Source organism: Gymnogyps californianus, chromosome 17 (assembly GCF_018139145.2).
Source record: "Gymnogyps californianus isolate 813 chromosome 17, ASM1813914v2, whole genome shotgun sequence".
In the NCBI taxonomy this organism is placed as follows: Eukaryota; Metazoa; Chordata; class Aves; order Accipitriformes; family Cathartidae; genus Gymnogyps; species Gymnogyps californianus.
The window spans coordinates 10887159-10904002 of record NC_059487.1 but is presented as its reverse complement, the minus strand read 5'-3'; the positions used below and the strand labels follow the sequence as shown (position 1 = coordinate 10904002).

At 49.2% G+C, this 16844-nt stretch overlaps 1 protein-coding gene across 2 annotated transcripts; it reads right to left on the bottom strand.

Annotated features, from left to right (window-relative positions):
- Window positions 1–2761: 2761 nt before the first annotated feature.
- Window positions 2762–14904, bottom strand: TFAP2C (transcription factor AP-2 gamma). 2 transcript variants are annotated; one of them, XM_050907337.1, is made up of 7 exons: window positions 14875–14904; window positions 9342–9818; window positions 9001–9052; window positions 7239–7461; window positions 6468–6586; window positions 4918–5059; window positions 2762–3123 (listed from the first exon to the last, which is right to left on the bottom strand). In XM_050907337.1, exons 1-7 carry the CDS (start codon window positions 14902–14904, stop codon window positions 2838–2840), a joined length of 1329 nt encoding a protein of 442 aa, XP_050763294.1. In that variant the 3' UTR covers window positions 2762–2837. The 2 variants fall into 2 exon arrangements, with proteins under 2 accessions (XP_050763294.1, XP_050763293.1); XM_050907336.1 differs by lacking the exon at window positions 14875–14904 and adding an exon at window positions 11333–11477.
- Between the last annotated feature and the right edge of the window lie 1940 nt (window positions 14905–16844).

The following is a 16844-nucleotide window of genomic DNA, read 5'->3' as shown; positions in this document are numbered from 1 at the left end:
ATAAATAGAACTCGAGTCAGCACATTAGACAATTGACTGGCTTTGCTTGAGTGCACGCAGGAATAAATGGAAACATCCTTATTTCCTATCCCAAGGGGCAATTATTTCAGAGCCTGGTTTTGTGCATTAATAAAAAGGAAGATTCCATTGTCTGGTAACTAAAATATCTTACTATATATGCTGTATAAGCAGTCCAGCAGCAGAAACAGAAGAAAAACCCAGAACTCTAGCATCGTATTCTCTAAACGAGCTCTTACCATACCTAGCATATTTCTGTGTATATATAATCAATAGAAATATATTATCAGAATGGTACATTGTATGTATATTTTAGAAGTTCTGTTAGTGATCACGTCCTGGCTGCGCTTGTGTTTACAGATGGTCCAAAATGCTTATTTCTCAAATGCTACAATAAGTCTAACAAATGCAAAGACTGGAATTTCACACCTCTTTAGGAGAGAAGGGGGCTGGACTGCAACTCAAAAAAACAGCTTTCTCCCAGCTCACCACTGATACATTCATTCATTTCTTTGAGCTTCCCTTTCCTTTCTTCTCCCTGCATACCTTCAGTAGTTTGCCTTTACCCTTTAGAGGAAAAATAATGGGAACATAAAAAGAATTTATAAACAAAGTATTCAGAAATTGTACGTATTGCCTCTTCTCCACATCTGTGAAAGAAACACACTGCCATGATGTGAACTGAATTCTTACTCGCAGTTATGTCCAGTGTCACCATTCATAATGTTTGCCCTCGCCACACGCCTGGACAGATTGATCAGGTGTTGAAATGCCAAGGACAGACTAAAGCCCAGGTTTGTGTTGTTCCTTTTTCAGGTAGCACTGAAAAAAAAAGTTTCTCCTCAGGAAGGTTTTGTTTGGCTATTTTGCATCCAAGACACTGAATGCCACTGAAAGCCTCGGATCCTGCCTCGCCACTACCGCACGCAGTACTTGGGGGACTTTCTGCAAAATGCTGTAAACTTCCTCAAATCAGTAAAATTGGGCTGAAACCAGACAGGAGCCCTATCAGATTTCACATGCCAGGATTTTGCAAATATTTGTCATTAGAGACAGATTATTCTAATAAAGTCAGATTCACTAGAGGACAAAGCTGGTATGATTGATTTTTATTTAGAGGAAGCCTTGCAGTTTCTGTTTAAGCTGCCTATTTAAATAGGCAGCTAGCATGATAATGACATCTTAGGAAGAAAAAAAAAAAGAGATTCTTGGAGATACATAATGTGTTTAATTGAAACCATTAGTTTTACTGGCAAACAGCTTCATATTTCTGTTCTGTTAATCCGAACAAAGTGCTGCAATTATGACTCAATACATAATGTCCTCTAGTGCTACTCGCCCCACATTCCCAAAGTATAGAAAGAAAACAAAACTGTTTTCAGTTAACAAAACATTCCATGCTTCTATCCAGAATACTTTTATTATTATATGGTTATCATATACATCAGAATTATATTGGGAACATTTACAAATACGTAAAGATAGTTCAGAACCGCCATTATTCACATACACACTAACTCACACACTCATTTTGCATGTCTAGTCAGTTATCAGGTGAATGATGCACAAAATTATTGCTTTGTGAACATACACCTCAGATTAGATTTAATCTTCAGTGGCAAGAATTGAAATATTTAAAAGAAACAAGTCTTAAATACCCTGTATAACATACCTGTGCATAAACCTAAAGATATGTTTAGCTTACCCATTACCTTTGAAATACTTACCAAAATTAAAATTTGAAACCCATTTATAAAAAAAAGTATTAAAAAGTTCACCATTATTTACAAATCCGATTAAATTACACATAAATAAATATTTACATTCAACACACTGCTTCCCTTAATACACATAAAGCCTCCCTGGAAATATTTTTTGGCCTTAATAGGCAAAAAAAAAAAAAAAAAAAAAAAAAGTTATGTGCCTATTCTTTCAAGTTTCCCCCCCAATTTAAAAACAAGACAATATAAATATGTGAATAAAGCTGCAATATCCTTAGACACAGAAATTGAATTTTCTAAAAACATTTTCATTTTGAACTACTCCTTGTTAAAAAAAAAAAAATCAAGATAATATTCACTGCAGCCAACATCACTGCAGTTTTTAAAAGCCTGAATATTTCCATAAAAATAAGCATGACAAATGCCATCAGATAACTTTTAAGTCTAGCAGGATTTTAGTACTCTCCTATGGTAATCTGAAAATAAAGAAAAAAACCCCCCAAATAAACAAAAAAACCCAAACCAAACCAACCCACAGAATAATCTTACTATTTTCAGGTGTTTATAAAAAATTTTAATGTACATAAATCTATATACCATTGTTTAATACTGCTTTATTGTTACTGTTGCATTTAGAGAGAATAAAACCCTGAAATTGTATCAGATAACAAATAGGCTTCCGTCTAAAATCTGTATCTTAAAAACTATACATGAAGCTGGTCACCACTAGATACTTAGATGTGGAAAAGAAATCTAAATATATCTCTTTGTATATTTCCATCAAAACCCCTTTATAGCACCACTTTTACAGCAAAGGATTTCAATACACTTGTACCAAGTACTTATCTTCTGGCAATTGGTTCCACAGATAAGGGATACTGCAGCTTTTAGAAAGACTTGTCTCATGGATCCAGGGGGAGTGAAGATCCTGAATAAGATGATTTGGTTTTCTCCTTTTTTCCCCTCCTTTCTTAAAAAAAGAAAAAAAAAAAAAAAAGAAAAAAAAAAGAAAAAAAGCCCAAATCTCTATGTTCCCCCCGGCAAGAAGATCCCAGTCTGTGTTTAGGAGGAAGAGTTTAAAGTCTGGTTTCTCTCCTTTTACTTCCTGTGCTTATCCATTTTATCAATGGTTTTGTTGGTTTCTGCCGGGCTCTGGTCGCCAGCGTTCATGTATGTTTTGTCTGCTATTTTTAATGCTTCATTTAGGTAGTTCTGGACGGATGTCATGGCAGCACAGATGGCAGCACTCCCAAAGCCATGCGTGATCAGGCTAAAATGAGTCAAACAGCCCTGGATGCCAGGGTCCAAGATGGGACTAGGTCTCGTGTTTCCAAGAGGAGTTCTATCCTGAGTGAGGAGGTCTGTGAATTCCTTACAAATCTGCCTGCAAGACACAAAGTGGTCACACTTTACACCACGGTGGGAATTTATGCAAAAGCAAATAAATAAATAAAAAGAACAGAGAAAGTCCATATCAAATATTTGGCAGTCATGTGGGATTTAGTTTTCAGAAATTCATTACTCCATCGGCAGCAGTGTCTAAAATTAAAGCCTATTTATTAGCACCAGTTTCTGATGAACCTTCTGTTACATCTATGTCACAAAAACACATACACACTCTGCAAAATAATCTCTCCACCTCTGGTGTCTGGCTGGCTCTGCATCATTTGCTCTAGATTTTTAAGGGGGGAGTGGGAATTTAGGGCTAGTTTCTATGAGAACTTCCACAGCTGCAGTTAAGTGATTTAGAAAGACTAAAGCAGCTGAATAGGAGATTCAATTTAGTTGTGCACATTATACGTATATGCCCTCTTAAAGGAGAGACCTAGGCCCTGATCCTGCAAACACTAACACATATGCCTGGCAAAACATGCACGGTTATTAATACTCAAGCATATGTTGTTTGCTGCTTGTAAATCTGTCTCCTTGATGGGATTTCACAGGAGCTGAGCAATCTGAACAGAATGATCACTTTATCAGAATTTCTCAATCACAAGCATCTTCCAAAAGATGATTGGTTTTAGTGCTAATATCAATACCAATAATGATAATACCGAAGAGGAGAAGGGGTAGTGCTCAGTAAAAAGCATAATGTTCAAGCTATAGGAAAGAGAGAGACTATATTTCCAAGAGATATTTTTGTAGAAGGTGGTCTCTCTTTCAGGGAAAGATGTATTAATTCAGCAACAGGAGGAGTGTGTTTTGCATGCCTGATCTGAGCCCAAAGTCAGAGCAACTCTTCTCAGCCGTTTAAGCAGGCTTTTCTCAGATACTCTGCAGAGCGAGGGTGCTTTCAAAAGCAAGGAATTGCACCAACCCCAAACCAGAAAACATCTCAGACCAGAACGGATCGTGAACTGAAGGCTTTGTTAAACCTCAGCCTGGGAAGGCTGGGGGGAAGGGGACAGCGAGCACTCCAGCCACCGGTTTAAGATAACTGTAACTCAACACAGGTATTTCCTACCAGAGACCCATTCAGTACGTGATTTATTTACAGGTACAACAAAGCTTCTCCTTTACCCTTCCTCCCCCTGTTCATCAAGCTTTTAATAGGAATTTAGTTAAGTACAGGGACTTTTCACATCTACCAAAGGTTGGCTTTCACTGAACTATAACAATCTTCAGCTATCATAGTGAAAAGGGACTATCCACAGTTCTTGACTCCTAGTGTCCCGTGGCAGCGGAGCTTCCCTTGCACCCAGCGTGCCCACCAGTAACTCTCCTTGGAGATGCCCCTCTGGGCTGCACGTACGCAGAGGTGGGTGAACCATCTCCTCCTCCCAGTCCCGACACTGGTTCACATTCCCGGGCCACACCTGCCCTCCCAGTCCTCAACCCTGTCAGACATAGGGACGTCTTTTTCTTAGAGGTATAGCTGTCCTGGTATAGGACTTTTTCTGAAGTTTTTACTACATTTAAAAGAAAAAAGAACAGAATTGGTCAAAACTGCTTTAGAGTTATCGTACAGCGTTGTTGTTATTATTATTGGTTCAGACTGAAATAACTGCTGCCATAGTTGAACTCAAACCAAAACCAAATAAAAACAATTCCTTCATCTCCCTGATTGAAATTACACATGAAAACGTAACAAACTGTCCATAGTCACAGATACTCATGGTCAGACAAAAGCATCTTTAAAAAGGAGGAGAAAAAAAAAAAATCCAAGCCCAAAACTTACTTTGCAGCAAGAAGCATATTCTTCCTGTTTGCCATTTCATTGCGGCCCATGTGTGGTCTAGTTAAATATTCGGCCACTGCTTTGGAAGGAAACTCTGTCTCACATACGTAACCAAAGTCGCGAGCAAGATGAACAGCTTCACCTGGCATGGGTAAAAGGGAATGCTTATTAAATGTAGTAACATCTATTTATTAGAAGGAGATAGGGAAATTAAGGAAAACGCTGTGAATTTTTGAAGTGTGTTCCTGTTTTAGAAAGGGACACTGCTGTTACCACTATACCACTCATTACCATTTTCTAATTAATAGATCAGTGTTTCTTTGTAAGTTTGCATCAAGAAAAAAACACCTACTTGGTGACTGCTACAAAAAATAATTCTCTTGCCTTTATACTAGAAAGAAAAACTCCCATCTCTATCCAGATTAACTGTGCAGCAAAGACTAGAATTCAGTCTAGATCGAATTGTCCACTGATATTTAAAAAACCTGGCAACTAAATTCCACTTATAAAGTGTTTATCAGTTTAGTATATTTTCTAAATACTTTCTAATAAGCATTTTTGTATAGAAAATAAAATCGTAAGGTGTATAACTAGGCCACTTTTTTTCATTAAGGCAATTTGATCAGGCTTAAAAAAATGGATTGGCAGTGCGCTACCTGTAACGTACATGTGTGCGTGGGCACACGCATAAGCTCTCTTAAACCCAACTTCCAAAGAGAGGTTTTAAACGGAAGTTGCTGTATTATTTGAGCTGATGTAGAAGTGAAATAGCAGTAAGGAATTGTTAGATCATTTTTCACTTTTCAATTGCTGCTTATAGTCCTATTAAATTGTACCACTACCAGGAGCTGCTTTAAACAGAAACACAAAACGTAACCACACACATACATATATATACACCCTTCAAGTCAGCTTAACTGATAGAGGGTCCACATAACATGTTACAGATTAAAGGGGCTCCAGTTTCCTATCAGGAAGTCAAAAGCTATAAATCTCACTTTATATGCTTGTTTATTAGAAAAGCTTCTGAGGATACCGCTGAGGTAGGGCCAGGCATTGGAGTCAGCTGCCCCAGACTTTTAAAGTTTCCCAATAAGGAAGCAAACCCACTGATGTGATGAGTTTCACCCCTTTTGCCTTCCCTGCCTGTCCCTGCACACACCCTTACAAAACCCAAAACAACCCACCCCCCTCAAGAAACACACAGACTGGACAAACACGCGTTTTGAACATCTTGGCATGTAGGAGTTACTGCATCCCTGCCAGCATCCCTGCGACGCAGCCATGAGGAGAGGAGTATTAGCTGGGTTTGTGCGGGTAGGGCTCTGAGGCCAAGGGCTCAGCGAAGGGAAAAGAAGGGGAGAGGAGCCCCTCAAAGACAACACAGCTGTTAGTTGCTGCAATGTCCCCATCATGCTCACTTTAAAATAAACAAGAAACTCTATTATGTTCATTGACTTTCTAGCCTTTCCATGCTTTGCCTAGAGGATAGAAGCTGTACACAAGGGAAAAAAAAAGAAGTTTCTTTTTAAGACACGTTCAAGACTGACCTTCCACCAAAGATGTCAATAGTGTCACATTTGCAGCTTTCCTTCTACCAGCAGGAAGATTCAAGCCAATTTTATCCAGTTTTTCCCTTAATGATCTGCCACCATTTTTAGATTTGGCTCTGTAATTAAAGGAAAAAAAAAATGGCCTTACTTATCTTCAGGGAACACTTCTTTTTAAAGATGAGAAATTTCAGTTACTGACATTCAATAGGGCTCTACTGGGGGGAAGATAAAAAACAGGCTCTTTTCAAGTGACCTACTTTTTAAATGCTCTACTACAAACCAGCCAGGATGAAATACAGCAGAGGTCAAAATCAAAATGTTTCAAACTGCACCACTGAAACCAACAGCTGTAGAACAATCACAAGCCAAATTAAGTGTATGCAAAAAAGGACATATAAAGTGTCCTTGTAATGATTGATCAAGACCACGAGATTTAATCCAAAAATCATTCCACAGAGAAAGTTTGTCACAGGAATAAGAAAGCTCCGTGAGCCGTTTTTGAGACAAAAATCCAACTTTACACAGAGAATGAGAATTGCCATCAGAGCTGTTAATAGCACTTCTCAAGAAGTAGCAGAAGTGCAAAGAAGTTTTATTTCCAAAGCCTATTAGGATTCAGTGTTGTTGGGCTTCTTAAAAATCAGAAGTTCACTAAAAGGCTTTCCTAGCTCCTCATTATGCTGCTCTGGCTGCTTGCACACACAAGCACAAGAAAACTCACAAACAATAGACACGATGGGGATGGTTGTAAGGGGAGTCACAGCCTACCTTCTGAGTACTCCTCCTAGCAAAGAGGCATTGAGACACTCGGGGGGCGAGAGCCGTCTCTGCACCTCTGCTACTGTCACTTTGTATTTTGATGTGGAGCTCAGGAGGGAAAGTCTCCCCGGAACCGAACAAAATACTTCATTGGGGTTTATGACCACTCCAATTAATCCATCCTTTTGGCAGGGGAGACTCAGAGCACTGTTTTTCGTTAAGGAAATGGGACCTGCGGGAGGAGGAAGGAAAGCAGGTATTTTATAAAAGGGAAAAATAAATAGGAAGTGGCAAGTGAATTTCCTTTCTACAAAAAACGACCAGGAGACAGGATTTCGTTTTGCGTTAAATGCTCACACCACTGACCCCAGTCCCCAGCATCTATCTGCAGCACGGGGCTCGGCTGCAGCCAAAAGGTCCCCACAACTATTCCTGAACAGCTATATTTTGCCACACTAAATTTCAAGGAGCTGCCGAACACAACTAAGAATACTTTTAAAAAACGCACAAACCCCACATCTCTGAAGCAGCACGCTGCAAGTTAGCAAATCCACGCTTATAAAAAGCCCGGTACAACTACAGACTCCAAATCAGTATCCTTCAGCTACTGCCAAAAACTCTTTCCAAGCCGGGGCAGGGAGAAGCCTCCCAGCTCCTGCTGGGGTTCATCTTCCACCTCGCACACACGGATTTAAGAAACCACCTTTGGAATTTAATCCCAACAAATTCATAACAGACAGTACAACAGAGAGAGGGATGCAGCCCAGAAGAGAACTGAAAGTAAAACGTTGCTCGTTAATGGCTTCAGCCTTCAGGTGAATAGGGACAACAAAGGCTTTGCAAGGAGCAAACCACAGATCCAGCTTTTCCATCCCCTTGCGAATCCACCCAGTTAACCCCCAGTGGTGTGCTGCTGGCTCACAGCACCGATCGGAAAGAGTTAAAGAGCTGAGGTCGGCCCTGCTCCCCGGAGGGGTAAAGACTTTTCAGTGGTGCATCTGACAGCGAAATTATTCTCCCATGAGCTAAACGCAGCAATCAGCGCTCTGACAAACACTTCTGCTTTTCCTCAGTTAGGTATTTGTTTGAAGTCTTCAGAGGAAACTTCCACTGATTTTTTTTCAGCACAAATTTGTTTAAAAACAAAAGCAGGGGGAAAAAAACCCTAAATGACTGTAAATTGAGTCAATACATCTTTCTGCTTCCTTAAAACCTCAGCTACAAAACCATTTCGATTAAGATAAAGCCGAGCAGGCTTATGCCAGCGAACTCATTCCCTTCAAGTCTTGTAAAGAAGTTGCAGGGGGAAAGAAAAAAAAAAAAGAAAAAACGCCAAACTGTCTTCGAGTGCTAGCAATAAAAAACAAACAAAAAAAAACCCAAACAAAAAAAAGCCCCGTGTCACTTTACAGACGCGTATGGCAGGGCAGCATTAAATTCAGCCCAAGGTCCTGGTTTCGATTAAAGCCACACACAGGAGCAGGGACCCGTCCGGGCGGGGACGGCCAGTGTCAGCCGCGAAGGAGTCTCGCACCCCGGGCTCGCTGCCGCCGCCGGACCGGGGCAGCCCCGGGGGTCTGTCCCCGCTGCCACCTTCCCTCGGGTGGCGTTAGAAAAATCCAGCGACGGAGAGAGTGTAATAAAAACCCCTCCGCCCTCCCGATCCGACAGGATCGGTCTTTTAAAAGATAATAAAGCGTCAATTCACCGGTGCGTCATTGAACTTTAACTATTGACAAGGGAAAGTAAACTCCAGTGCCACCTTACTGACCTTTTCTAATGACTGTCTGGTCATGCATTAATAAGTGTTGATCTTCCACATTCTGGAAAGAGAAAGGGGAGAAAGTTTCGCACCTTGAAAAGCTGAGAGGGAACGAGCCGGGGGCTTTTGGGAAACCCACCCCCTCCCCGCGCGCCCCCGTTTTAAGGGCAGAAGGGGAGAAAAGGCGGGTTTCGCTCCAAGGATGGAGATGGGGCAAGTAAAGCTGGGATGTGTGGAAGGGGACGGTGCCTGGCTCCGCAGCGGAGCGCTCGGGCTTCTCTGCCCGCCGGGGCGCGCCTGTCCCGCCCGCCTCCCACGATGCGCGGGGGGGACGGGGACGGGGGGCTTACCTGCACCTCCTCCATCTGGTGGGCCATGTCGTGCAGGCCCAGGTTATCGGCCAGCGCGGAGGCGTCCAGCCCGTGCCCGTGGGGCAGGAGGAGCTCGGAGCGTCGGTACGTTTCCCTGCGGCCGCCGGCAGAGCCGCTCTCCAGCGCCGAGAGGTGGGGGACGAGGCCGGGGCGGCCGTGGGGGGCGAGGCCGGCCGGGTCCTGGCTCTGCCGGTTGGGCCAGGCGCTCTGCTGCTGGCTGGGGGGCGGCGGCGGCGGCTGGTGGAGCGGGTTGATGGAGAAGGGGTCCCCGAGGTGGGAGTAGGGGTCGCTGGACTGGGAGTAAGGCAGCGGCTGGTACGGGGGGGGGAAGTAGGGGGGCTGGAAGTCGGAGGCGCCCGAGTGGGAGAGCGGCGGAGCCGGGCTGTACAGGTGCTGGCTGACCGCCGAGAGGTGGGGGAGCCGCGGGTTCCCGTTGCTGCTCCCATCGTGCCGGTCCTGGAAAGCACAGAGGGGTGGGGGAGAAGCGAGGCGGCCGTCAGCGGGGGGCTGTCGGGCAGCGGCGGCTGCCCAGGCTCGGGGGGACACGCCGGGCGGCAGCCGCTCGGGGCTGCGGGCGGTGGCACTTGCTGGCACTGGGGGAGAGGAGACGAGAGGAGAGAGCCGCCCTGCTCCTGCCCAGGGAGTCTTCTCTTTTTAAGGCGCTTCGCGTAAGAAATCAGCCCCACTCCCAGGGAAGAGATTACCGAACGAGTTCTCACTGCTGTCATCACGACTACTACAGAAGAACCCTCACGCTTGTGCAAGTCATTGGAAGAACCATTAAAATAAGAAAAACTCAAGTCAGCGACGCAGCTCGATTTCCGCCGCGCTGCCCCGGCTAGGGAGGAGATTCTTGAGGCCGGGGGCTGCTGACCCGCTGCCCTTGGAGAGAAGGGCCCTGGGCAGAGCAGGCCGGAGGCCCCCGGCACCCTGTCCCTCCCAGCCTCCCGGGGGCCGTCCGGGACGCACAGCTCTCGCCCGACGGCTACTGGCGCGGCAGGGAAGAACGGCGTTTCTGCCTCCATCTCTGCTTCTCCCCCGATTTCAAATCTCAGCAGTCAAAGCTTAAATGTCTACATTGAGCTGATCCAGGGATTTAGCAGCTTCTGGCTTCACGGTCATTAAAATAACAGGGCTAGTTAATAAGAGGTGAATGGGGTCCCAATGGAGCGTGAAGCGGGGACTGCAGCTAATCTGTAGGAGCCAAGCAGGCGGACCGCGACCAATGGAGCCGGGGGGGTGGGGGGGGTGGGGGGGGACGGGACGGGACACAGCCGCTTTCGGAGAGATCAAAACCCGGGAGCACCTCACGGGGGGTGGGAGACGCTCCCGCGGAGGAGGGGAAGGCGGGAAGGAAGGGCCGCTCGGGGCGGCCGCCCGAGCACTGCCCGGCTCATCCCCGCCGCAGTTGCTACCTGCCGGCCGGCTCCTCCGCATCTCCCGGCCCTCTCCCACCCGGAGCGGGGCCGGCGCCGCTCGGCGCCTCGCAGCCCGGACCGGTCCGACAGGCTGGGGCACTCGGCACCGCGCTCCGCCGGCAGGCCGGGGGCTGCCCGCTTCTGCCTTCGGCCCCGGCTCTTACTTCTCCTACCCCACTCCGCGGGGGGACACCCCGCTCCCGTACGGCGCTGCTCCACCGGGCGGGTGGGGGACGCGGGATGCGAGCTCGTTTCTCCCAGCCGGGGCTTTCACCCCGTTTTATTTAAGAGTTCAAAAGACTCGGAGGGAAAAAAAAAAAGTAAAACTCTCACCTCCAACGGAAGAGGGGAAAAAAAAAAAAGGCAAAAAGCAAACCGGGGGTCTTCGGGAAGGGACAAATCCCGCCCGGCGGGGAGGCAGGAGAGCCAGGGGCCGGCTGGCAGCGAGCGGGGAGGGAGGGCAGCGCGGTTCGGGGGGGGACGGCGGAGCTCCGCGCTGCCCCTCACCGGACCCCCCCTTCCCCACTCCCGACCCCTCCCCGCGCTTCTCACCTCGCAGTCCTCTTCATACTTGACATTATCTGCTAGTTTCCACAACATGGCGTCCAGCGTCCAAACCAGGTGTGTGGCGCCGAAAACAGACGAGAGCTCAGCCCCCCCCCACGGGCGGTAAATCCACGTCGGCGCTGGGGAAGAGGAGCTGCCCCCCGGACGGAGCTCAGTTGGCAGGCATGAAGGCAGATGACGGACTAAACCTCCGCGCTAATGGTCACTCGGGTTTTTTTCCCTGCCCAGACGCCCTTAATGGCAATAGGATTATCATAACTCCTCCCCAGGGATGGCTTGGGAGCCGCGGCCGCCAGCCACTCAGGAGGGAGCGCGCAGCCTCAAGCCACTCCTTCCGCGCTGCGCTCCGCGCCCGCGGAGGGGTGGGGAGGCAGCGCAGAGCCGGACCCCCCCTCAGCGCCCCCGGAGCGCTCAGGGCGCGGGGGGGGCAGTCCTGACCCGCGGGGAAGAGGTCATTAGTGGACATCCCCCCGCACCCACACTGCAACGAGACTGCCCCAAAAAGCGCGGCCGCCCCCCCCCCTCCGTGTTGGAGCGGGGGAGGGGGGAGGAGAGCAGTGTCGGGTGTTGCCCCCCCACGCGTGGAAGGACTTTGCTAAAATCCTCGTGGGGAGGCGCAGCGCCGGTGCCCCCACACTCGGCGGGTGCGGCGGCTTCTGGGCGAAAAAAACTCAGAAAAAGTCCTCGTTGCAAAAGCGAGAAAGTCCGAGCGCCAGCCTGAGCTCGATTTGCATAATTGTCAAGAGTTTGAATTACTGATAACAACTTGTAAGCTACCAGTGTTTAAGGTATAATTTACTTAATTATCCGACAAGATTATTGCAGTTGTGTTGAATCCCTGGTAGGTAAAGCAGCACTGATTCAGCGTCCCCGATTCGGGGCTGCGTGAATTGTGCCACTGGTTCCTCGCATCATTATTATTTTTATTTTTGTTAACGAAAATCCCGCCTGTCTAATCTTTTCGCGCAAACTTGGGGCTGGGGAAGCAGGTGGGAGGTGAGACAGGCATTTTCGGACGCCGTGAGCACACTTTCATCTAAGCTTAGAAAATACTTCCCTGCCAAATTACTACCTTTCTGCAGCCATTTGATCTATGCAGTTATGTGTGTCAGACAAAATGAACATCGTTTTCAAAAGCAACGACTTCTCCCAGTGTTTTAAGGTGCATCCGGATCACTGCTCATTTACATGAGAGGAGCAAGTGTTTGTTTATTGTGGCAGGGACAAAAGATGACCCTGGACAGTGCTGGCTGCGGAGATCGCGGCTATCTCTGCCCGGGGACGAGCCGCCCGAGAGCTGTTATTAAAGGCCCGAGATAGACCCACGTCTCGAGATTTAAACCAGTTCACACTTCCCTCGCTTTTTTTCCTAGGGATCAGGGAAGAAAAATAACCAGAATAATAATTAAAAAAAAAAAAAAAGCAAAAACCAAACCACCAAAAAAACTTCCATCCGACTAAATCAATGATCTAAAAATAAAACCGAGGAGGATGGGGGTGCTGGAAGTAACTGTTGAAGGTGTTATCTGCCTTATCTAGCACGCAGGTGCTGATTTGCAGCAGTTGCATTAAGCCCATCAGCAGCAGGGACTCCGCATTATCATTTTTGGTGGAGTCTCTATTTATTTTTTTTAAACGACGGTGTTTTTCTTCCAGGGATGTTTCTTTGAAATGCAGTTCGCGACGATTATTAGCGAGTGTGCTTGCGCTGCTCCTGGCGTCATTAAGACTAGGAATCTAAATAATAAAAGACAGGGGGAGCTTAAAGTTCATTTGTATTAAAGGGACAAGATGGATTTAGAAAGAAACGAGGAAGGGAACCGTCGAGCTTCCTGGGTTTGGGATCAGCTCTTCTTCCTTCCGAAGAGACCCTGGACTGTAGCAGCGTTGGTCATTTTTATCATAACCTCAGAAGCCAGATTTTCTTTCTGCTCAGAAATGTCACACTGAGAGGCGACCATGATTTTCTCATTCTTGAGAATTGTCAAGGTCTGAACACCTTCGTTTTGTTTCTTTTGGTGGCCAAAATCACGAAGATTAATTCAGTTTCTTATTATGTGTTGTGTAGATATAAATAATATTTATAAATAGAGGCGTGGAAGAGGCTGAGGGGTTTATAAGAAATTACCTAAACAAGGCGACCAAAATAAGCACTTGGCTTCCTAGAAAACAAACCAAGAAAGCGGAGAAGAGGCTAAATACGGGGAAGTTTGAGACAAACTTTCCCGTGCATCCACTTGCTCCTCGGTCTCCGCTCTCAGCAGCGGCCGCTGCCAGGGACCGGCACAGGAGTCTGGGCTCCGCGGAGAGCAAACAGCCGGGCAAGGCAAGCCAGGGCAAGGGCAGGCGCTGCCCGCCGCCTTCCGCGGGGTGCCCGGCCCGACAGCGGCTCCCTCCGCGCCCCGGCCGCCGCCGCGCAGGCGATGCCGCCCCCGGGGCCGAGCGAGGCTCCCGCCCCGGGTGCTTCTGTCGAGGGATGCTTTGATTAAATAAACGGCCCGGCATCTGGGCAGCTCCGCGGCTTAGGGCCTCTTCGGGGGGGGTATAACGCTTTTTGAGACTCTCCCTTTCCGCAGCGGGGGCTTTCCGCAATCCTCTCCGTTTGTACGCAAACCGACAGAGCAGCGGGCTGCAGGCGGGCGGGGGCCACCTGCAAAGCACAGCAGCGGCAGCGCCCGTCCACCGCCCGGCGACCTTTCCCTTTCCAGGGAACTCCCGGGCGCAGGAAAGGCGCAGGCAGCCAGGGCTGCTGCAAGGACACGGTACCTCCCTGGACACTCCCTTTGAGACACGGGTCAGAGTTGTGCAGGAACCGAGGAGCAGCCAGGGAGGTGGCTCCTGACAGGTGGCAGCTTTATTTACTTACTAAAAAAAAAAAAGTGCCTTTACTTTGGGGACATCCCCTGTTTCCAAGGAGAAGCGGTTTCTTGCTTCCTGGGGGCTTAGCTCCCCCGCACACCTCTCTTTTTACGAGGATGCAGTTTCCCATGGGGGACCATAAAGCACCCCCAGGTGTGAACACGCGCTCGGGAGGGGAGCCAGAGCCCACTGCTGAGCCTCTGTCACATTCAGCAGTTTTCCTATTTGGCAGCAATTAAAAGACAGCGTGGGGATGCTAATTAGTTACATCCCTCTTCCTCTAAAAATTATTTAAACACACACATCTCCGTATCATTAATGAGACCGCAGCAACCTGTCCGGATTGTCGCTTCGGCTCCTACAGAGCTTTACAAAGGGAGCTGCGGCCCCGGGAGACTTTCCGTGTAACTTCCACACCGAGTCCGCGGGGAGGGGCGGAAAGCGGGTTGTCCCCCACCCCCTCGCCCCCACGCAGCGGAGCCCGCCCGGGCTGCCGCAGCCCGGAGGGGCAGGACCGCCCCCACAGCCCAAAGCCGGGGGGGGGGGGCGCAGAGCCACCCTCCGCCCCGGCCGGGCTGCGGAGGGGTTCCTGCTCAGGCAGGACGGCTCCCGGAGGAGTGGGGGGGTCCCCGGGGGCGGGGGGCCGGGACAAGTGCAGAGGTACGTACTTGCCAGTCGATCCTCCCCAGCAGAGCCATGGGGCGTGCGGCGCCGGCAGCTGCCTCCGTGGCGAAGCCGCGGACACCTGGGCGCGGAGCAGCGCGCCTGCGCACCGCATCCGCGGCTCCCCCCGCCTGTCCTCCCCCTCCCAAACCCCGGCCCCAGCAGCCCCCCCCCCCCGTCCCCCCAGCCCCAGGAGGGGGACGAAGAGACGGTCCCGCCGCCGCGGGAGGTGCGGGGCTTCCCCCGCCGGGCTTTACTCTCGGTGGATGCCTCGCCCGGTCGTTCCCCGCTGCTGGACGGATCCCCCCGGGCCGCGGCAGAGCCGGGACATTTTACGGAGGTTTTTGCCGCTGGTCTGCCGTTTCTCCTCCCTTTACGGCGCCCCAGGGGATGGGGGGGGTGGTGGGGTGGTGGTGTGCGTGTGTTTTCCTGTGGCTGTTCGCACCGGGAGCATCCCTGACCGACGGGAGCCTCTTCCTCACCCTCTGCCCCCCCCCCCCCGGGGAGGGCAGCGGCCGCTCGGGAGGCGCTGGCTCAATTGCACTGCCCCGGCGGCGGTCCGGGCTGCCTCCACCTCCCCCGAGGCTCCCGCATCCACGGGGTTGGCAAGGTCGGACTCCAGCAGGGCCCCGGGCACTCACACCAGTATAACACCAGTATTTGAGGTGCAGCGGGGGAGCCGGCGCCCCGTTGGGGGCTGTGAGTGTGCTGGCCCCAGCCCTCGCCCCCCCCCCCCCAGCTTGCGCCCCAGCAGAGAAAGCGAAGATGATGGGGAGTGGCGAGGGGACACGCCGTAGAGCACCCATCACCTGCCCAGCTCCCTGCCTCAGCTTCCAGTCCCTGCTTCTGCAGGAGGCGAGAAGAAAGCGTGCCCGCACCGCGGCTAGTTTTTTCCCAACCTATTAATTTGCTTAATAAACACTATTCCAGCTATGTTTTCTTCCTGCTCCTTCCCGATGGAGCTGGAGGAGCAGAGTCCCCTGGCCATAGCGTGCCATGAGCCTGCAGCGTAGAGGATGTGTTTAGCAATTCATGGGCAGAAGTGACAGACTTTGACACCAGGCACTTTCGGGCCCTGGGTTAGATGCTGCATGGCATGTGGCAGAGGTTCAGCAGCGATGCACAGCTGCCTCGGGCTCCTGCAGAGGAGTTTCTCTGGCTTTTGTGCACAAGAAGTTTTGTCGAGCCAGATGGTTTGCGGCAGGAGATGGATACCTGGCAGGGAGGAAGCTCACACGAGCCTGCCTGCAGCCACAGCATGGGACAGGGGCGAGGAAGACCCAAATGCCCAGCCTGTCCCTGTCCTGAGGCAGGGGATGACCACAAATGTGACTGCAGCTGCATTTACCTCGGTCCCCTCATTCATAAAACAAGGGTAATAGTCCCAGTGCTGGTGGGAGCTGGATTCTTATCAGGTGGGACCAAGGGAGAAGTGGGAGCCATGGTCCCCAAAACCCTTGCATCTCTGCCTAATGATCCTGAGGTACCTCCCCAGGGCTCTGCCATTTTGCCTGCAGTGGTGTGACCACTCCATTCTGGAGAGATTCTCTGATTTTTTTCATTCTCTCCGTTTTATGTCCGTTAGGAGCAGCAGTGCCATGAACTTCATTGCTGTTAGCTAAATGTGAAAACAGGATTCATATATTTCATTAGGCTCTTTTCTGAAAGCAAAAATATAAACAGGCTTTTGGCACAATATACATAATTCATACTTTACAAAATAAAGCCTTGGTGGATCATACATTCCTACAGCTAATTGCTTATACTACAATAAGAAAAAAAAAGCCCCAGTACCACAAAAAGAAAGAATCCCATAGGCTAAAACAGCAGAAAAACAAGTATTTCAAATACAGACACAGAAATGAGCTGAAAAAAATATTGCTCAGCCCCATTCATCTAGCTAATACAAATCCTTCAATATGAGCCTCCCATTCCTTTCGCCCTTTTAGAAAAAGGAGCGAGCATTGTCACTGAG

What these genes read in the sequence shown, in the direction of transcription:
- TFAP2C (XM_050907336.1), bottom strand. Translation starts at nt 11,380, where the DNA reads ATGTTGTGGAAACTAGCAGATAATGTCAAGTATGAAGAGGACTGCGAG. An exon ending in ACCAGATGGAGGAGGTGCAG is followed by an intron (nt 9,053 to 9,341) that starts GTAAGCCCCCCG and finishes TTCTCTTTCCAG; the next exon opens with AATGTGGAAGATCAACACTT. An exon ending in CTAGGAGGAGTACTCAGAAG is followed by an intron (nt 6,587 to 7,238) that starts GTAGGCTGTGAC and finishes CTTTAATTACAG; the next exon opens with AGCCAAATCTAAAAATGGTG.